At 38.7% G+C, this 18,185-nt stretch overlaps 1 protein-coding gene across 1 annotated transcript in view; it reads right to left on the bottom strand.

Moving 5' to 3' along the window:
• Positions 1-17,573, bottom strand: part of WDR44 (WD repeat domain 44) — an 80,683-nt gene extending 63,110 nt beyond the window's left edge. The window contains exon 1 of the mRNA XM_007178371.3: positions 17,093-17,573. Coding sequence (XP_007178433.2) covers positions 17,093-17,169 — 77 coding nt within the window. The 5' untranslated portion in view covers positions 17,170-17,573. The remainder of the gene's footprint in view (positions 1-17,092) is intronic.
• Between the last annotated feature and the right edge of the window lie 612 nt (positions 17,574-18,185).

The following is an 18,185-nucleotide window of genomic DNA, read 5'->3' as shown; positions in this document are numbered from 1 at the left end:
GCAGCCTGTCAATTTACCCTAATAAGTCTAATATTCTTTCCTGGTTTCACATGGGTAGGTAGCCGGTCAAATGAAACTGGCCATTTATTAAAGCCTTACTTATCTAGGAATGCCACCACAAATTCCCCAGGGAAGGCCTGGGGAGGGGGTCCCAAAGACTGAAAGGGCACCACGACACCAATCTCGAAGTAGAAGGGCTGTAAGTTTAGCTACATAGTAAAAGAACATGAGCTGGAATCAGGAGACCTGAGTTTTAGTTCTGAATCTGCTAGTAACAATGTATGTGACCATAAAAAATATTTTGGGGGAGTTTTTCCAACTTTTAATTATGGCTATTTCAAACATGTACAAAATTGGGAGAATAATATTATGAACCCACATGCACAACATGTTGACCATGGTCAATAGTGATCAATATCAGCATCCCTCCCTCCACTCCCCTGCCAGATTATTTTGAAGCGAATCTCAGGAACTATTTCATTTTTACCCATAAAAATTTCAGTACATATCTAAAACATAACCACAACACTATTATCAAATTTAACAATTCCCTATTATACACAGTCAACATTCATATTTCCCAGATTGTCTCAATTTTTTTTTTTTTTACAGTTGGTCCATTTCAATCAATATCCAAATAAGGTCCATGTGCTATAATCAGTTGATATGTCTCTTTCAATCAGTAGGTTTCCTTTCATTTTTTTTATTTCTTGCAGTTCATGTATTGAGGAACTAGGCTGTTCATTCTGAAGAGGATTTTTTAGGGCAGTGAAACTATTGTGTATGATACTATAATGATGGATACATGCCATGAGGCAGTTGTCCAAAACCATAGACTCTACAACACCAAAAGTGAACCCTAAGGTAAACTATGGACTTTGGGTGATTATGGATGTGTCAATGTAGGTTCATCAATTGTAACAAATGTATCACTCTGGTGGGGGACGTTGATAATGTGGGAGGCTATACATGTGTGTGGGGAAGGGGTATATGGGAAATCTCTGTACCTTCCTCTCAATTTTGCTGTGAACCTAAAACTGCTCTTAAAAAAAAGTCTTAAACAAAGATACTAGGTTGTTCATCCCTTAGAATTTCTCATTGTCTGAATTTTGTTGATTGCATCTCCACGGTGACATGTCAAAAGAAGTATTTTAAAGGAGAACATGCAGAAGAGATTGGAGGGATGGAATGGGCACACGTCCAAGGAAAAGTATAAAAACCTATAAGAACAGTATCAGAAAGACAGGTGCTAAAAATGTGTGAGGATTTAAAAAAATACCAGAGACAGAGTTTTTCATTATTTTAATTTATATTCAGAACAACAAAAAGAAACTGCAGTCTGCCTATATGTGGATGAATAATATAAAGTAAAAGCCTGCATCAATTCTTTTTTTTTCCAATTAAGATTACTGATTACTGATTAAGATTACCAGAAAGGGAAAAACAAATTATAGAATGAGGAAATTGAATCCCAGAGCATTCAAGGAGATAAAAGTACCTAGCTACTGTAAATGATTTCAGTTCTCCTGTCCCAAATTATATCCCAGCATACTCTGAGAATTTATAGAGTTCAATCTCTAAAACCTCTGAAGAATCAGAGAGATGGAAGAGGATGTTAAGGAAAACTCTGGTAGTCAACACTGGAAAGTAGGTAGATGCTACAAACTATAAACAGATTCACTTGATGTCAATGTCAAGCAAAATTCTTAAACACATTGTGAAATGGTTTAAGGGCCCTAGGCGTGGGGAAAAGATACTCATTTAAGAGTCAGTAAGCACTCACAAAAAGCCAAACATGCAAGATTAACCTAATTTCCTTTTTTGATAGGGTTACTGGCCTAGAATATAAAGGGAATACTGTACACACACAAAAAATCTGGATTTAAGCACTAAATTTTATAATTCTCTCATGATATCCTTTTAGACAACAAAGAGATGTAGGCTAGAATACACTTAGGTGGGTTTGTAACTGGCTGAACATTACTCAAGGTGTGATTAACGGATCAATGAAAAACCATAAGGAAATATTAAATAATTTTTATTGTACTCTATCCTACTTGGTGTTCTGTCCCACTTGACATTCGAATGTCTTGAATGAGGAAACTGATGGTATATCTACCAAATTTACAGTTGGCACAAAGTTGGAGGGATAGGGAATATACTGGCTGACAGTCTCCAAAAATATTTCAACACGTTAGAAGGATGGGCCAAATCTTAACAGAATGTAATGTAATAGGGATAAATGTAAAATGCATGATTGGGGAGATATGACTTAACAACAAATCATGTGAAAACATTTAGGTATTTTTGTTGATTGCTCAGACAGAGTAAAGGCTGTGATATGACTACTGAAAGAGCTACTGTGATCTTAGGCTGAATTAACAGAACTATTATGTCCAGGGCAAGGGGAGTGGTAAATTCTACGCTACTTCCCACTGATAGATAAGCGCACGCTTTAGAATATCGTGTATCATTGGGATATCACATTTTAAAAGAAACACTGAAAAAACAGAACATATCCAAAAGACAGAAACCAATTTAGTGAATGTTCCAGAAACTGAGTAGAATGATATAAAGAACTAAGGATGGCTAACCCAGAGAGGAGAGAAATGAATGCCTCTTTACCTTTTGGATTTTGGATTTATTTTGGAAAGTCCAAGCAGTGAAACTTTGCATATAGGCTAATATTCTTACTGAAGCCTATGTTTTAATTTAACTTTTAAACTGTTATTCTATATTTGATATGTGCAAGAGTATAATGTAGCATAGACATGTAATTATGAAGCACAACGAATAAAATGAACTGTGACTCACTAGGTCACCTGAGAATGAGAACAGCATCAAGACCAGGGCAGCTACTGTCTGCCCTATTCTGCTGCCTTTGCCTTAGAGGGAACCACTAGCCCAGATTTGACTTATTGTTCCCTTACTTTATTTTTAAAATGCCATGTATCTCTAAACAATATATTGTTAAGTTTTGTTATTTCTGAGCTTTGTTTTCAGGAATGCACTTACAAAGAAAAAAAGAGTTGGACTCTTAAAATTAACATTACACTCAAAAATCTCGGTATTCCCGTCAGTGTAAAGGCGACCCTTGTCACTGCATACTCAGTTGTATTTAAGTCTCACAACTGTGCCCATATCTACTAGTCCTTTGCTTCTCCCCCACCTAGGGTTGCCAGATTTAGCAATGATAAATATAGGCTGCTCAGTTAAATTCCAATTTCAGATAAACAACAATCTATTTTTAGTATGTTTATCTGAAATTGGGATTTAACTGGGAGTCCTGTATTTTATCTGGCAACTCTACCCTACCCCTAAAATAATTAGGTGGACAACTAATTCTATGATCTGTTCGTGTGTGATAAAGGGACAAAGTGGGAGGAATTGTATGGCCAATGTCATTGTATAAATATTAATCTAAGTATTCAACAGCATTCACCGACTGGGGAAAAAAATTGCACATGTGTGAATTTAGTCAAAGCTTTTCCAGACAATGCATTCAGTGGATATGCCCAAATGCAAATACTGTATATATGCTATTATGTACATTTTTCAAAAACACTCAGTGAAACAGAGTAGTAAGGTCTATTAACAGCTTCATTATTTTGGCTTAGATTGAACCCCTCAAAAAAACAAAACCAAGATGGCTACTGTAACAAACTGATAAATCTCTAGATATGTAAACTGACTTATAACCATTATTTATAAAGATATTTATATCATTTGTCTTCATGTTAAAAATGAAGTTAACCTATATAGGTCAAATAAAGATCAATAGCCAACTTTCTGGATAAATATCAATTAAAATTATGTTGTCATTAAAAATGGATTCGGTTACTGTATTTACAAAGTCATTTTAGGACACTTCACTTTATAAAAGGGATATCAGAAATATTTCAGATATGTTATTTCTTTTTCAATCAAAAAACTGATGAGCTTTCTACAATATGAGGTAGAACTTGCTTTTCAATTGTCTCAACATCCTCCCACAACCTGAAGCACTAATGGCTGCTCAATTTGAATGGCAGTCAATACAAGTGTGTATTAAGAACCCGTACAGATTAGATTCCCCAAATAGAAGCCAGTTGCATTCCCTTGCCTGTCTTACTGCAAAACCCACATTTTGAAATCAGGTATAAACACGGCTGACTACTATAATAGTCTAACTTGGTTTTTCAGAGCTTCAGCGAGTGGTTTCTCTCCAGGCAATCATTGAATCACCTTTTCCATCTTCATCACTCATGCACTATGGCTTTAGGGTAATCAGTGCTTAAGTCTACTTTAAAAAAGAACACTGAATTTCTGTAGTTTCAAAGAGTCAGAGCCCATAAGCCATCCTACCTCTAGTTTCTCACCCTTTAGCTATAGACAGATCCTTCTGTCCTTTGGGTTTGGTGTTTCTCTTACCTCTTACCTGAGGGTTATCTGAAAAACAAACAAACAAACAAACACAACCTGTAAGCCTTCTGAGAACAGGGCGGAAGGAATGTGCAGACTAAACCTACATTTGCCACCTGCTTCATAGTCAACTAAACAACTAGGAACTCAAAGACCCACTACACAAAATATAACAGTGATCTCACATTTAACATTTCCATTTCCAGACTACTCATTATACTGGGTGAAAAGAATATACCAAAACAATTGGGCAATACACAGAAAAATGGACTAACAAGGTCTTCTTTTTTTGTCAGTAAGAGGACTCACTTTTTATTTTAGGTTCTGAGGAAAAAAAGGTGGTTGGCTCTGAAGAAGCCTCTTGTCAGGTTGCAAAATTCCTGACAGGCTCCTAAGGAGGTAAAAAAGAGTAATGACATGGAAGGAGGAAGTATAGAGTGAGTCAGCTGGAATAAAGCTGGTGGCTTGGCAATCATCTTTCTTATAGAAGGTGACTACCAAGGGCTTAACAGAGAATTGTCCTATAGCTTGATTTTGTTTTTATCCACCTCTTTTTGCCTTTGCCATCAGGAAACTATAAAAGTAAGATAAGCTTAAGCAGTACATCAACGAACTGAATCAAGCAGAGCAAAGAACAGCTTGCCTGTACAAAGGTTTGGGATTCTAAGGTCCTTGAGGTGAACAGGAGGCGAGCGCAGATAAGGCCTTAGCTAGTCATTAAAATAAGCAGGTAATTAAAGAGTGTTGATTTCTAAAGCCCAGCAAACTGAAATAGGAAGATCTGATGGCAAACTAAGACCAACACAAAACTGCTAAGTCTAAACTAGTAATCAGAAAGGTTCTCGTGCTCACAAAACACTGACATGAAGATTTCTTCCCCCACTTAGGCCAGGCAGGAAAACAACAAAAACAAAGCAAAAATCAAAAACAGAACCAAACCTCAGGTTGAAGAAAAATTAAGAACAGTTCAAATTTAGAGAATAAGATACCGTTTTATTTTTTAAATCTTGCTCCAAGTGCATAATTTTTAAAAATTTGGTATGCAGCATTGTTCATTGGAATTAAAATGTATATACTGATGCGTATACATCATTAATGAATGTATTTATTAATTAGTTACATTGTTATGGCAAGTTTTACTAGATTACATGCTAAGCATAAAACCCCCCATAGAAGGGGGTTTCCCTTGATACATGGCAATACTGGTTTATTAACAAGATTAACAAAAAATGGAGAATATAGTTATGACAGTTATCTAATAGGGAATTAACTGAATCCTCAACATGTGAATTACTACTTTTATTATCCTTTGAAAGACCATTTTAGGTTTTAAATACTATGAAAGCCAAGAAGCAGAATATGTCTAAAATACCTAATGACTATTTTACCATTGATATTAATAGAAATAGATGGAGAGAAAATTTGGCACAATGGTTCTATGTTTTCTGAATATAGGTTTTGTGGCAACATGTTTAAGTGATCTATAATGAAATCAAAGGAAACTTTATAATGAAATATAATTCTAGTCATATAGAAATTACAAATTTAAAGTAGAACTTAAGCAGCTTTATCTTGTCTAAAATGACAAGCTGATTTTTCAAAGCTGATTTATGTAATTCATGTAGTTTTACGCCATATTCCTGAAAGAATAGCTTGATAATCTATTTATTGACAAAATAAACAGAAAAATATATCAGCTCCCTGGGCCTACTCAAGAATTCTAAACTAAAAACATTCTACCCTGCACGTTTACAACCATTCAATAAATACCCACATTCAAGCAATAACTCCAGGGTAGGGCAGCTATATCAAAATGTCTCAATTTGTCAAAGTGGGTTAGATGAAAGTCACATCTATTAATGATTTAAAATAATTTCTAGTAAAATCGCAACAGAAACAGATAACTAAATTTATGACTGTCTGGAAAAGTCAATACTAATGCAATTATGCTAAATCACTTTGTAACTTACTTTTTAAAAAGTAAACAAGATGCTGGGCTACAGGCCACTTTACAGAAGCTTTATCAAGTTAATGTGCTAATATGATTTTGTAAGTTACCTAAAACATCCAATGGTGTACTAATCTTTTTTTTTTTTTTTTAATTTTATTTATTTATTTTTGGCTGCGTTGGATCTTTGTTGCTGCCTGTGGACTCTCTCTAGTTGTGGCGAGCGGGGGCTACTCTTCGTTGTGGTGCGCGGGCTTCTCATTGCGGTGGCTTCTCTTGATGTGGAGCACGGGCTCTAGGCACGCGGGCTTCAGTAGCTGCAGCACACGGGCCCTAGAGCGTGCAGGATTCAGCAGTCGCAGCGTGTGGGCTCAGTAGTTGTGGCGCCTGCGCTGGCTTCAGTAGTTGTGACGCCTGCGCCGGCTTCAGTAGTTGTGACTCAGGGGCTCTAGAGTGCAGGCTCAGTAGTTGTGGTGCACGGGCTTAGCTGCTCCACGGCATGTGGGATCTTTCCCGACCAGGGATTGAACCCGTGTCCCATGCGTAGGCAGGTAGGTTCTTAACCACTGCGCCACCAAGGAAGAACCTGTCACAACTCCCCCTTTTAAAAAATTTAAATAAATCAATTCTATTATCAATGAACTGATATTCAGACTTTGAGATTCTTTGCTTTTCTCCTTTTGAGTTCACTACTTATCACCAAAGATGGGCAGAGGAACAAAAATTCAAACTAAACCATTTATTTGGTTTTTTAAATTACAGAAAAAAAATTACTGTTATCTCTGATAAAAGGTTTGATGGGAAAGGAAGTTGTAAACTAATGACTGAACTGAGGTTTTGGTGTAACTGGTAACATTTAATTATTCATGTTCTCCCTCAATATCATGAATAATAGAAAATTGGACATATTTCAGTAATTAAGCACTTTAGGTTATAAATTCTACTTCTATGCTTTATGTATCTGAATTTCTACTTCTGCATTCTTTAACATGTATTAAAAACTTCATAAATATTCTAGAAAAATCTTAAATTACCCAGAATGCTTACCTACATAAAACAATCTGTAGCCCAAGTTTATTATTAAAGAGATTATTCATCCTTATTTACATCTTAAATAGTAATTACTGAGAATGTAATTTTTCTAATTAGCTACTAGGAATGTATTTTTCCCATTAATTTGATAGCCAAAAGAGGTCTGATTAGCTGGAAAATATTAAAAACTACCACATGCATTCATTGTGACTGCTAGAAAATACCTTTGAAGCGGAAGGGAAAAAAAATAAAGAAACATTGTGTTTCCAATTAGTGGCTTGTAGCCAAAAATATGAATCAGAGTTATACAGCAAAAAAAAAAAAAGGAAAAAAAATGTGGCGTAACTAAACAACTGACAACAATCCACAAAACAATTACAGAAAAAAAAAATCTGTGCTCAAGACTTTTTGATGAGGCACAGAAGCCCAAATCAGCAGTGTCTCACATCTTGAGGGGTTTTCCCTTAGGAACAAAGAACATACCCTTTGAAATGCAGTTAGCAGTGTCTGGGATTCCAGCTCTTTCAGTAGCAAGGTCATTTTCTGACCTAGCTACCGTACCATAATCAATTCTGTCAAAGCTTAAAAAGAAAAGCATAAAAAATACTGCTTTTTGTTGTTTTCAACAGTGAATTATACATACCCAAATGGCAGGAGAGTCAGCCTCATCATTCTAATAATTCACATTTAAAATATAACATCGAAAAATGTTTATAGTTTAGAAAAGTAAAGTGGGAGGAACCTAACGTTTTACATCTCCATTCAAAACCATCACCTAATTACCACAAATTAGTGAAATTCCACTTTTGCTGGCTGACCCCCATTTATGCTGAGCTGTTTTTTTATTTGCAAAATTAGCATAATAACTGCCTTACGCAGCTCACAAAAATTGTCCTATCTTACAGACTTGCAGGATAAATCAGAAGAGATAATGTAAATAAAAGTACTTTGAAAATGAATGCCCAACATTAATTGAGAGTATGGCATTACCATTCTTTGCATGTTTAACAACATGCAGTACTATAATATTTCTTTCTTATTGGGAATACATTCATTCCTGGAAAAAAGAAAGTTGGTAACAAGGAATTGATAAGATTGCAGGATAACTGGCAACACCTCCCAAGGCTTCACTGTTAATATTTACTGAGTACAGGATGTCCCCAAGTTATAAAGGTCCCATAAATCCAAACCACTGTCCTTGCCTCAGCCCCCTCCATTTCTTCCCTTCAATCTTACAGGAACTGTATAGGGATGGGGGAAGGGAGTGAAGATTTGAGAGAACCAGGAAGTTCAAAAGTAGAAGAAATTGTGAAGAGAAGTGGAACACCACAGAGCATCCTATCGCCACCTAAACCTTTTGTAGCTGCTACACATCAACTGCAGACATCTCCTCTCTACGCTGGGAAGTAAGGCAAAGGTTAAAAGTCAACAACCAGGAGCTATGACCTGGGATAAAAATAGGCATAGTAAAGTTCACTTAAAGGAAAAAAGACTGATCTCAGTCATTAGCCTTAATCTCTAAAGCCAATCCAATAAAGATAAAATACCAATTGCAAAATATTGACAAACCCACTCACTTTCACTCACAAAGGTACTAGTTTTATCAAACTACCTATTCATTCCGCTCACCTATCTTCTGCTAATCCAGTGACCTACCCCACCTGTGACACTAACCAATCCCACTTACCAATGCATCCGCTATATCCAATTTAACCTCCCACTTACCAATGCATCCTTGATATCCAATTTAACCAATCTTTCCTTTATTCCTTCCCAAAGACCCACCCATTCATTATATTTCATCCATCACTGTTTCTTCTCAGTTGTAAGGAACAGCAAGTTATTATGCTGGGGAATCTCTGTACTAATGTCCTTGAGGTAAGCTAGGAAGGAGAAAGCTGGGGGTGAATGGGGTGGAATTGGGGTCGGAAGGAAACCTTCAAACCACCTGCCATTTGGGTAGATAGGTATATTTTAAAATAATGATTTTTTTAAAAACCACACAAATTGTTAATAGTACTGCTAATAACTAGAAAGATAATTTCCTCAGTCTCCCAATTTAAATAAAGACTTGCAGGAACAAATTTAAAAGAGGACTATGGATATTAAGTTCATCCATGGCTAGTCTTTCCAGTTCGAGAGCAATGCCAGAAAGAACACTCCTACCTCTTCTCTTGAGCCTACTTAGTAACCAGGATGCCTGCTTCTGAGAAAGTGGGTTTGAATACAGCTCTATATTCTATTTATTGGTCCTCTAGAGAGCTTGACCTGTGGTTCATAAGAATGCCCATGGTTCAATGAGTCTGTACTGGAATAGTCTATCACAATTAGTAGTGAGTGGTCAAGTAGGTTTTAAACAAGTATGGCTTGCTCTGTACAGGCTGCCTACTGGAAAACATTGTTAAAGTTTTCTGTCAGTAGTTTCCAAAACTTTTATGCTTCATCCTTGGCCCTTTTTGAAAAACATTTTATCCTCCCCTCCCCCTTCTTTTTAAAAATTTTAAGGATTAGGATCCTGTGGATAAAGTAAAACCTTTTCTGCTCTTAAGCCTATTTATGCAATGAAAATAAAGTTCTCCTTGGGGCATCATCAGAATTTGGTAACCAGAGTTCTGAATAGGATAAACTAACATTAAAATGAAACCATTCGAATATGATTTAAATAAAAATTCAAGCCAGGAAATTTTAATTTAATCATTTCACAAACTTACAAGCTTACTACATAATATTCTAATTCAGAAAGACAAACACTTTTTGAAAAGTACACACAATATCTTAAGAGAATTCTACTTTGATATTTATTATTTTTTAAATGCTTAACCAAACGTGGTTTCATTTTTTATGTCTTTTAAGACTTCTATAAATCAATTTACAAATATGTAAGAACTATCCTTGCCCGAACCATGTGCTCCAGCTCGAGGTTTGGTAAAACAAAACAGACTGAGTTCCTGGGGAAACATGGCATAAAATGCAGAGAGCGGTTCCAATATCTTCTTGCCTGCCTTTTAGACTAGGATAGCCAACATAGCCCAACACGCATCTCTCCAGCCGCCCCCACCAGGAGGCATCAGCAGCACTCCCCAAGAGAATGTCCTGTGGTGATAGAACATTCTAGATCTGTGCTGCCCAAAGCAGTAGCTGTAACAATTACTTATGTTATAGTTGTGTACAGAACGGATACCAATATTGGCTAGATCACTAAAAGATTAACCACCTCAGTTAAACTGAGAGATTAATTATGCATATTTAGAAGTTATTACTATACCATACAATATTAACAAGCACGAGCACCAAAAACAAACATTAACACTAACTACCAGTTTATATATCCTAAATATTTCTTCAACACCCTTATTTTTAGCAAAACAAACATATTTATAAATTAAAACTATTTTAGTTGTTTGAATTCTGAGGTTTTTAAGAGAGAAAAAAATAGGACATAATAAAGACCCATACAACTATGCAGTCTGTACCTTTCTTTTCCCGTTTATTCAAAGGCTGCAAAAGAAAGATAACCTTTCCTATTAAATTTCTAAACTGTTTTCTCAAATTAGAATGAAAGGTCCAAACATTCTTTCTACAACCTACAGAAATCATTTTTGTTAGAGGCCAGATTATTTATTTGGTAGTTGCTGATGAATCAAGGTACTTTTAAGTCACTTCACATTTGCATATATTTCTTAAATGGTCACTCTTGATCTTGAAGTTTATTCTAGCTGATATGACAAATGGATGGCCACTGGATGCCAGTGATGTAATGCATTCAATCTTCAAGACAATGACTAACAATGGAACTGAGAAAATTAGTATGAGAAAAATGTTGCCTAAACGTGTTCCTGTTAAATTCTGTATGCTTAAAATGTTTGGAGACAAAAAGGTTTTGTGGACTTAAAACCGACTGACACTAATGGAATGCCAAGCTGTAAACTGCCAGACAGCTGCGGCTGGTAATAAAATGCTAAGACCTGAAGAGCTTGAGCAGAACCTGATTATATGGTAATCCTAGTATCTGAGAAGGCAAAAGAGCTAGAAGAATAACTGATAGGTTGGTTGCTATAGTAACCAAGATAAATTTGTATACTGACTGGGGAAAAACATTGGGGTTGCCATCAGGTATGAGGCCCACATTATGTCTTATGTGCTTTTTCCACAATCTTGAATCACGAGATGACAGACTAACACAAAGACTGCTCAGTTTGAAATAAGAGAATAGATAAGGTTCTGCTCCGAAGAGTAAGGAAAGCACCCAATTAAAGGTTTAGCTTGTTAGCAGAATAATATCTGACCGCTAGGGCGGAATAAACCTTGTGAAAGTTTGTAGAAATTAGCTTAGCTCTGGGTAGAAAACAAATGTAGGTTAATTATCAATTCAGGTTAAATACCTACAATTTTTATTACTTTAAATTTTGTTTGAGGTAATTCTTACAGACTATTAACCTCTTACAGAAAGGGTTGTTTAACTCACTGTGTAGGCATGTACCTAAAACAATGCTAAATAGTATGATTTGTCTGGTCTCAGTTACCCATGCCCCAGAAGCAGCCTTAGAACCTGGTCTCTCTATCTTGGCTGCTGGGGCTACCTTCACCACCTACTCCATCTCCATCACCTCCTCCACCACCACCACCACCACTCCTTTCCTCCATACCCCAGGAAGTAATTACCAGAATTGCAGGCAGAGTGTGAGGAAGAAACAAACAGCCTCTTCAAGGTGCTTGCCCGGCAAATTCACCTGACTTTGTCAAAATCAAAACAATGAACCAAAGAGAACACATGGATTGTCATGTAATGTAAAGGTTACACAAGTCTCAAATATCAACAATTAGAAGTTATTTTTTGTTCTGTAGGATCACCACTGAATGGTCAACATCCTAAAACTATCTAGGTTTTTAACATTTTTAAAGATCAAATTTTATCTACCCTATTTTATGAAGTAGGTTATCATAAGAACAGAATAAAGTTTTCAGTTTACAGGAGTTTGTACAGATTCAAATTGAGCCCCCAAATTGCAGTACTGGTTTGGACTGTCCCACCTCAGTGGGTCACCAAACTGACAGTTTGAGGCCACTAAATTTAGAGCTTGAATTTACTAATTAATATGCAGAAGGTTTTTCCCCCACTTCTACATGATGCTACATGGGTGTGATAAAACAGCATATGTAAATATATTTCTATCATCCACAAAGCCAATAGCAATCAAATATAATCCATGATTAAATACAATTTATGCTTAAATGCCAACCCATGAACAGCCATTTTTAAGGACTCTTTCCTTAAGTAACCCATAGCACACAAATACCTTTTTAATTGAAACTTGTATCAATTTTCAATTCAGAGAGAAATGTTTCTGATGCCTAAGTGAGAAGCTGAGTTTTCAACAAAGGCAGCTATGCAAGTTTTTATTTTTCAGACCAAACAATTCTTTGGGGCAGTATGATCTCAGTTCTCATAACTTAAAAATCAAGATTTTGTCATTACTCCAATCTAAAATAATATACTGTGACTCCAGGGAGATCAGCTCGGTGCTTTGTGATCACCTAGAGGGGTGGGATAGGGAGGGTGGGAGGGAGGGAGACGCAAGAGGGAAGAGATATGGGGATATACGTATATGTATAGCTGATTCACTTTGTTATACAGCAGAAACTAACACACCATTGTAAAGCAATTATACTCCAATAAAGATGTTAAAATAAATAAATAAATAATATACTGTGACTGACACTAACAAAGCAAAACAAATAACCATCCCTGTTCTTAGATTAGCTATTCTGTCACCGTTTTTCATCCTGACCTGGAGAAAATTAGTGGACAAAAGTTAGGATCCTAGAACAGTCCATGTTCTCTGACAGCAAGGCATGAAAGAAACAGAATCATGGTAGATAGCAGTTGACCATCTTAGGAGTCCCGCTAACAGGGTAAGTGCCAGAAACCTACAGCAGGGATACCTGGCAACACTTTCCCTCCTTCTGCAGACAAGGCATCACGGTATAAATGAAGAATCAGGAGACCTGGGTTCTAGTTCTGAGTTTGCCACTAATCAGCGATGTGTCACTTCCCCTGTCTGAGCCTAGGTTTCTCTTTCAGTTAAATGGAAGGGCTGGGCTAAATAATCTCCTGTCCCTTCCTACTCTAAAAATGTTACCATTCTATCCTTCCTTCCAAGGCTTTACAAATATTTTGGTTGCCAACACAAAAATAAAGAATGCTCAAAATGTCACATTTAATTTTATAACATGTTCTCAGTGCCAGCCTTTAGTATGTGTATGTATAATCCACACAAATTAGCAGGAACATTCATTTCATATATAATTTACCCAGTAAATATTTAATTTCAAATCTACAGGTCTTGAATCATGTACCAAATACCATCCAGTCTGTTAAACTCTCCTCGAATTAAAGATGAGGAAATGAAATGACTCATAGTCCAGGGCTTTTTTCTACTATACCAAACTTCCTCCTCCCTTTCCTGCTTTATCAAAAGACAGCACTATAGCAGAAAAGAACTCTAGACTGTGAAACTGATCGGATTATAGTCCTAACTTTGCCATTAGTTTGCTGTGGCATTTTGGACAAGTCACTTGCCTTTTTCCAGGTTTTGGCTTTCACAACATTTTACATGAAGGAGTTTAACTAGACGTCCCTTCCAACTGTAACATGCTATGATCTTATAACATTCCTATCTGACAAAACAAGATACACATTCTTGAAAGAGAAAGTGGGAATTTCTAGCCAAGAGAACTGAAAAGTTTGTGCTGCTAGTTTTAAATATATGCATCAGTTCAATTTAGCAAGTCGGTCCTAAAGCATTTTACTCCAGCATCTCTTGGAGGAGGGGGTTACCCTGTATAAACACACACACACACAGCACACACACACAGCACACACTCAGTATGGGGCAGCTATGATGTACTAGAAAAAATACTGGAGTAGGAGTCCGAAGAACTGGTTTCAAATCCCAGCTGTCACTTATAAGCTGTGTCTCCTAGGCCAATTCATTAATCTCTCTGAGCCTAAGGTTCCTCATTAAAACGGAGTTAAGAATAAGGAAACCTGACTTAAAACACCAATCAAAATAAAGCATTATAATTGATGTACACTGCAAAGCTGTACAAGTGGAGATGATCTGCCACTGTGTTATAGTAGGGTGCATTCGAATCAAGCCTTTCTATAAACAACTGGGCTTATTTTTAACTTATTAAATTTGCTTTCAAAGAGTAGAATAACAAAGCTGAACACACCACTGGCGGGAGAAAAGAAGAAATAAATCAGTTTTAGGAAATGGATTGTTTATCTGGATTCTGCTGATTAACAAAACATGAGATAACTCTCAACAGTCTACTCAGTTTACTACAATTTGGTGAAATGGTCTGTGTACTCTAGAACGCGCAATGCAAGGAACATTTCTTAAAGTGCCCAAACTCAGTCTGTTAACCTCTTAGAGTTTGTATGGTGTGCGCTACTCCAAGTATATCTCAAGGGAGAGAGGATATTTCTAATGACCAGATATCTAGTGATACCACGTGTTTCCACAAATCAAGATTTCTCACTGCATTTCTAGGTTGTTAGTTACCCAGCCAAGTCTCACAGTACCTTATGCAAAATGACAAAAACTGTCACAAAGGACAGAGGAAATGCTAATGATGCCAACCTTGTGCAGTCCTCCCAGTACTGCTAGTTCTTTTCAGATGCAATTCTCCAGATGAGTCTAATTCTCTTCCAAATCCCCTCACTAACGCAGGATGGAGCTGTAAAATTCACAGACTAACAGTAGTTTTATCCACAGAGCTCAACACTCTCAATATATGGGCAGGTTAGAGTTAAAATCAGAAGGCTGGGTCCCAAGAGATGTTTTTACTTTTTACCTAGCATATCAAAGGATCAAAGTGCTTGAGAAACTATATTATCCCACGAGGGAAGAAGTGACTCTATCAATTCTATCAAAATGACTCATTCGGTTTGGATACGTTAAATAACCCCAAGTTCTGCATACTTCCTCCCAAAGTAAGCACTGTATGAAGTTAAATTTGCTAATTCCAAGAAAGGAAGGAGAAGGGAATGAACACTGCAGTTCTTTCTCTGTGCCAGGTACTGGACTACTAGGCAGTTTACACAGGTCCTGATGTAGCTGTCCTTCAAAGTTAAATTTGTTATATTCATTGAAAAGGAACCATATTCACATAGCTCTAAATTGATTAAATCATATATGTCGACGGTTATTTCCCTTCTCCCTCCACACACACACACACACACACACACACACACACACACACACAACAACAACAACAACAAAAGGATTAGGTCTCTTATTTAACCTGAATTGACAGTTCATTACTTTAAAGGGAATACCACAAAGACAAAATTTAATTTCAGGGGGCTCCAATGTACTTGGAAATCCAAGTGAATTTTCTATCCTCTAACATCTAGCTATGAACTTGTTTCATATACTGAACTTGAAGGAGATTCAATGCCATTTCAAGACTGGCCATTGCAGCCCCCAAATCCCATAACAGTGATTTGAAGGTTGGTGGAAACACTCATCAGCGATCTACCAATGTAGAAATTTCTCTCTGATTTTGTTGCTGTAACTTTTGGGGTATATATTATATATAATACATATTAGGTTTTAGAACGACTTCTAGAATATACAGATAACATTATTTGTATTAAGATATTTCTTCCACGGGTAAGCTTGCAAACTGAAGGCAGCTGACTCCTGGAACCATATTAGTGACTTACATTAACATACAAATTTTACCGATTTTCAAGTTCTTATAGCATGAAAATGTATTTCACTGCCTCTAGTTCCACACAAGCCCAGTAGAAGAGTTCGGTGAAATCGCTTTAAACATATCCCAACTTTGAAAAGTGGAGGAGTGGGTAAGTAGAAGTCCCAGGCAAGCGAAGCATTCCAACTACCCTACTTCCTACTCAGAATCTCCCGTATTAATCACCACTAAAACATCTTGCAGAATTAGATAAAAAGCACAAAGCTGTGGCTCTCCTTCTAACCACAGATTACTCAGCACTTGTTTGTATCTCTGTAGTCGGTTGTGCACATTTATGTCCGGCTACCCTTTTAAGACCGCATTCTCCCTAACGGCAAAGGACCTTGTCTTCGATTTCCTTTGCCTCACGGCAAGGTGCTATTTTAATAAAACACTGTGGATCTAGAGTACATCAGCTAGAGGACTTTCCTAAGTAAACACCCAATCTTCCCCCCCACCCCGCGCTCCGCTCCTTTTCTTTCTGTGCAAAGAAGAAGGCAAATAGGGAGAGGTACAGCCACCTCTGAAACGAATAGGTAAGTTAGCGGCAAAAGAAAAAAAACCTGGGCACTGCAATTTCTCCTGTTGCTGCTCCTTTAAACTATGGCCCCCAAGGCTAAAACGGATGTTTCAAAAGTAAGCTCTGAACCCCACAAATACAAATCTCCGGCTCTCAGGTTCGTAAACCGTCCCACCTCGCAGAAAGCTGGACAAGACGAGAAAGGAACCCCTGGGGCCGTTCACCAGGGAAAAGAGGAGGGTTTGCCCGAAGTGGCCGATCGCCCTCCCCCGACTCTCTCTTAAGTGCCCGAGGGAGGCGGAGAGGAGCAGCGGTGGCGGATACAGCGGGCCCTGGGAGGGGTGTAGGGGGGAAGGCACGGGGGAAGGCACAGGGGAAGCCGGGGGACAGGGACGCCCGGCTTGTGGGCCATGGCTCCGGTTACTTACCCTACAGGGTAGCCGCCCCCTAGGTGCACATCTTCAGGGGCATCAAAGAATTCCTCGGTGTCGCTTTCCGACGCCATTTATAGGACACACCCGCGGGTGAGGGAGCCGGCGCCGCCTGGAGGGAGGGTGACTCTCGTCTCCTCCTCGTCGTCCTCCACCCCGGCGAGGCCGTGGGGAGGTGGGTCCCGGGGGAGGATGAGGAGGGAGCAGACAATCTGAAGTGAGGAGCCGGACAGTGGCAGGGGGCCGCCGGCAGCTGCCGGACTGAGGGAATGACCAGCAGTGCGGCCGCCTGAGGAGGCGCCGGTGGGTTCAGGGACTGTTGCTGCCGCCGCTCCCGGCGATAGGTGTATGAGGAGAGCGAGAGAAGAGGCGGTGGCTCTCCTCAGTGGGGGAGGGGGGGGCGCGCCGACGACAGCAGCTCCAATTTCTCCCGCAGCTGCAATTACAGCAGCTGGGAAAGCTAGTTGCCCGCAAAATACGGACGCTCACCAACCCTCGCGAGATTTCAGGAGGTACCAGTAAGGCGTGGGCGGGGCGAAGAGGAGGCGGGGGCGGTTCCTGGGAAGCAGCGCTCAGATTTCTTGTACTCGAGAAGCCTATCAAAACTGCGCAAGCGCGTTGAGGGCGTTCGGAGAGGGCCGGAAGTAGCGGGGAAGGGTGGGGTTGAGCGTCCTGAGGGGAGGAGTCTAGAACCCGCGCAGGAGCGGCGAGGTGACCCGGCCTTGTGAGAGCGCACCCGACGTAGGTGGGGTCCGGCAGAGTGTCCTACCCACTAACTCTGCAGTTCCAAAGAGGCATTTATAGAGGGGTGATTTGGGGTCTGCTTTTTTTCTCACAAGGAAATGCTGTCGGGAAAAGTTTGCATTGTGGTTTGAATTTACGTCGTTTTAATTTATCCAAGCGCGGAATATCCCACCCTAGGGAGTAGGCAGGTCCACCTCCTCTAGCGTTACGGGCATAACCCGTCCTATTTACTACAAGCTCTCTAATTGAGATCCCTAGATACGACCCTGCCGGCCAGAGGGTGGGGTCCAAGAGAGATACGTGGGGAGCGTGCCAGTTGCGTGGAGTAATGATGGATTTGTTGCTG

Source organism: Balaenoptera acutorostrata, chromosome X, assembly GCF_949987535.1.
Source record: "Balaenoptera acutorostrata chromosome X, mBalAcu1.1, whole genome shotgun sequence".
NCBI classification, from domain to species: Eukaryota; Metazoa; Chordata; class Mammalia; order Artiodactyla; family Balaenopteridae; genus Balaenoptera; species Balaenoptera acutorostrata.
Note: the sequence above shows the minus strand (reverse complement) of the source record. Positions and strands in the feature narration are given on the sequence as shown.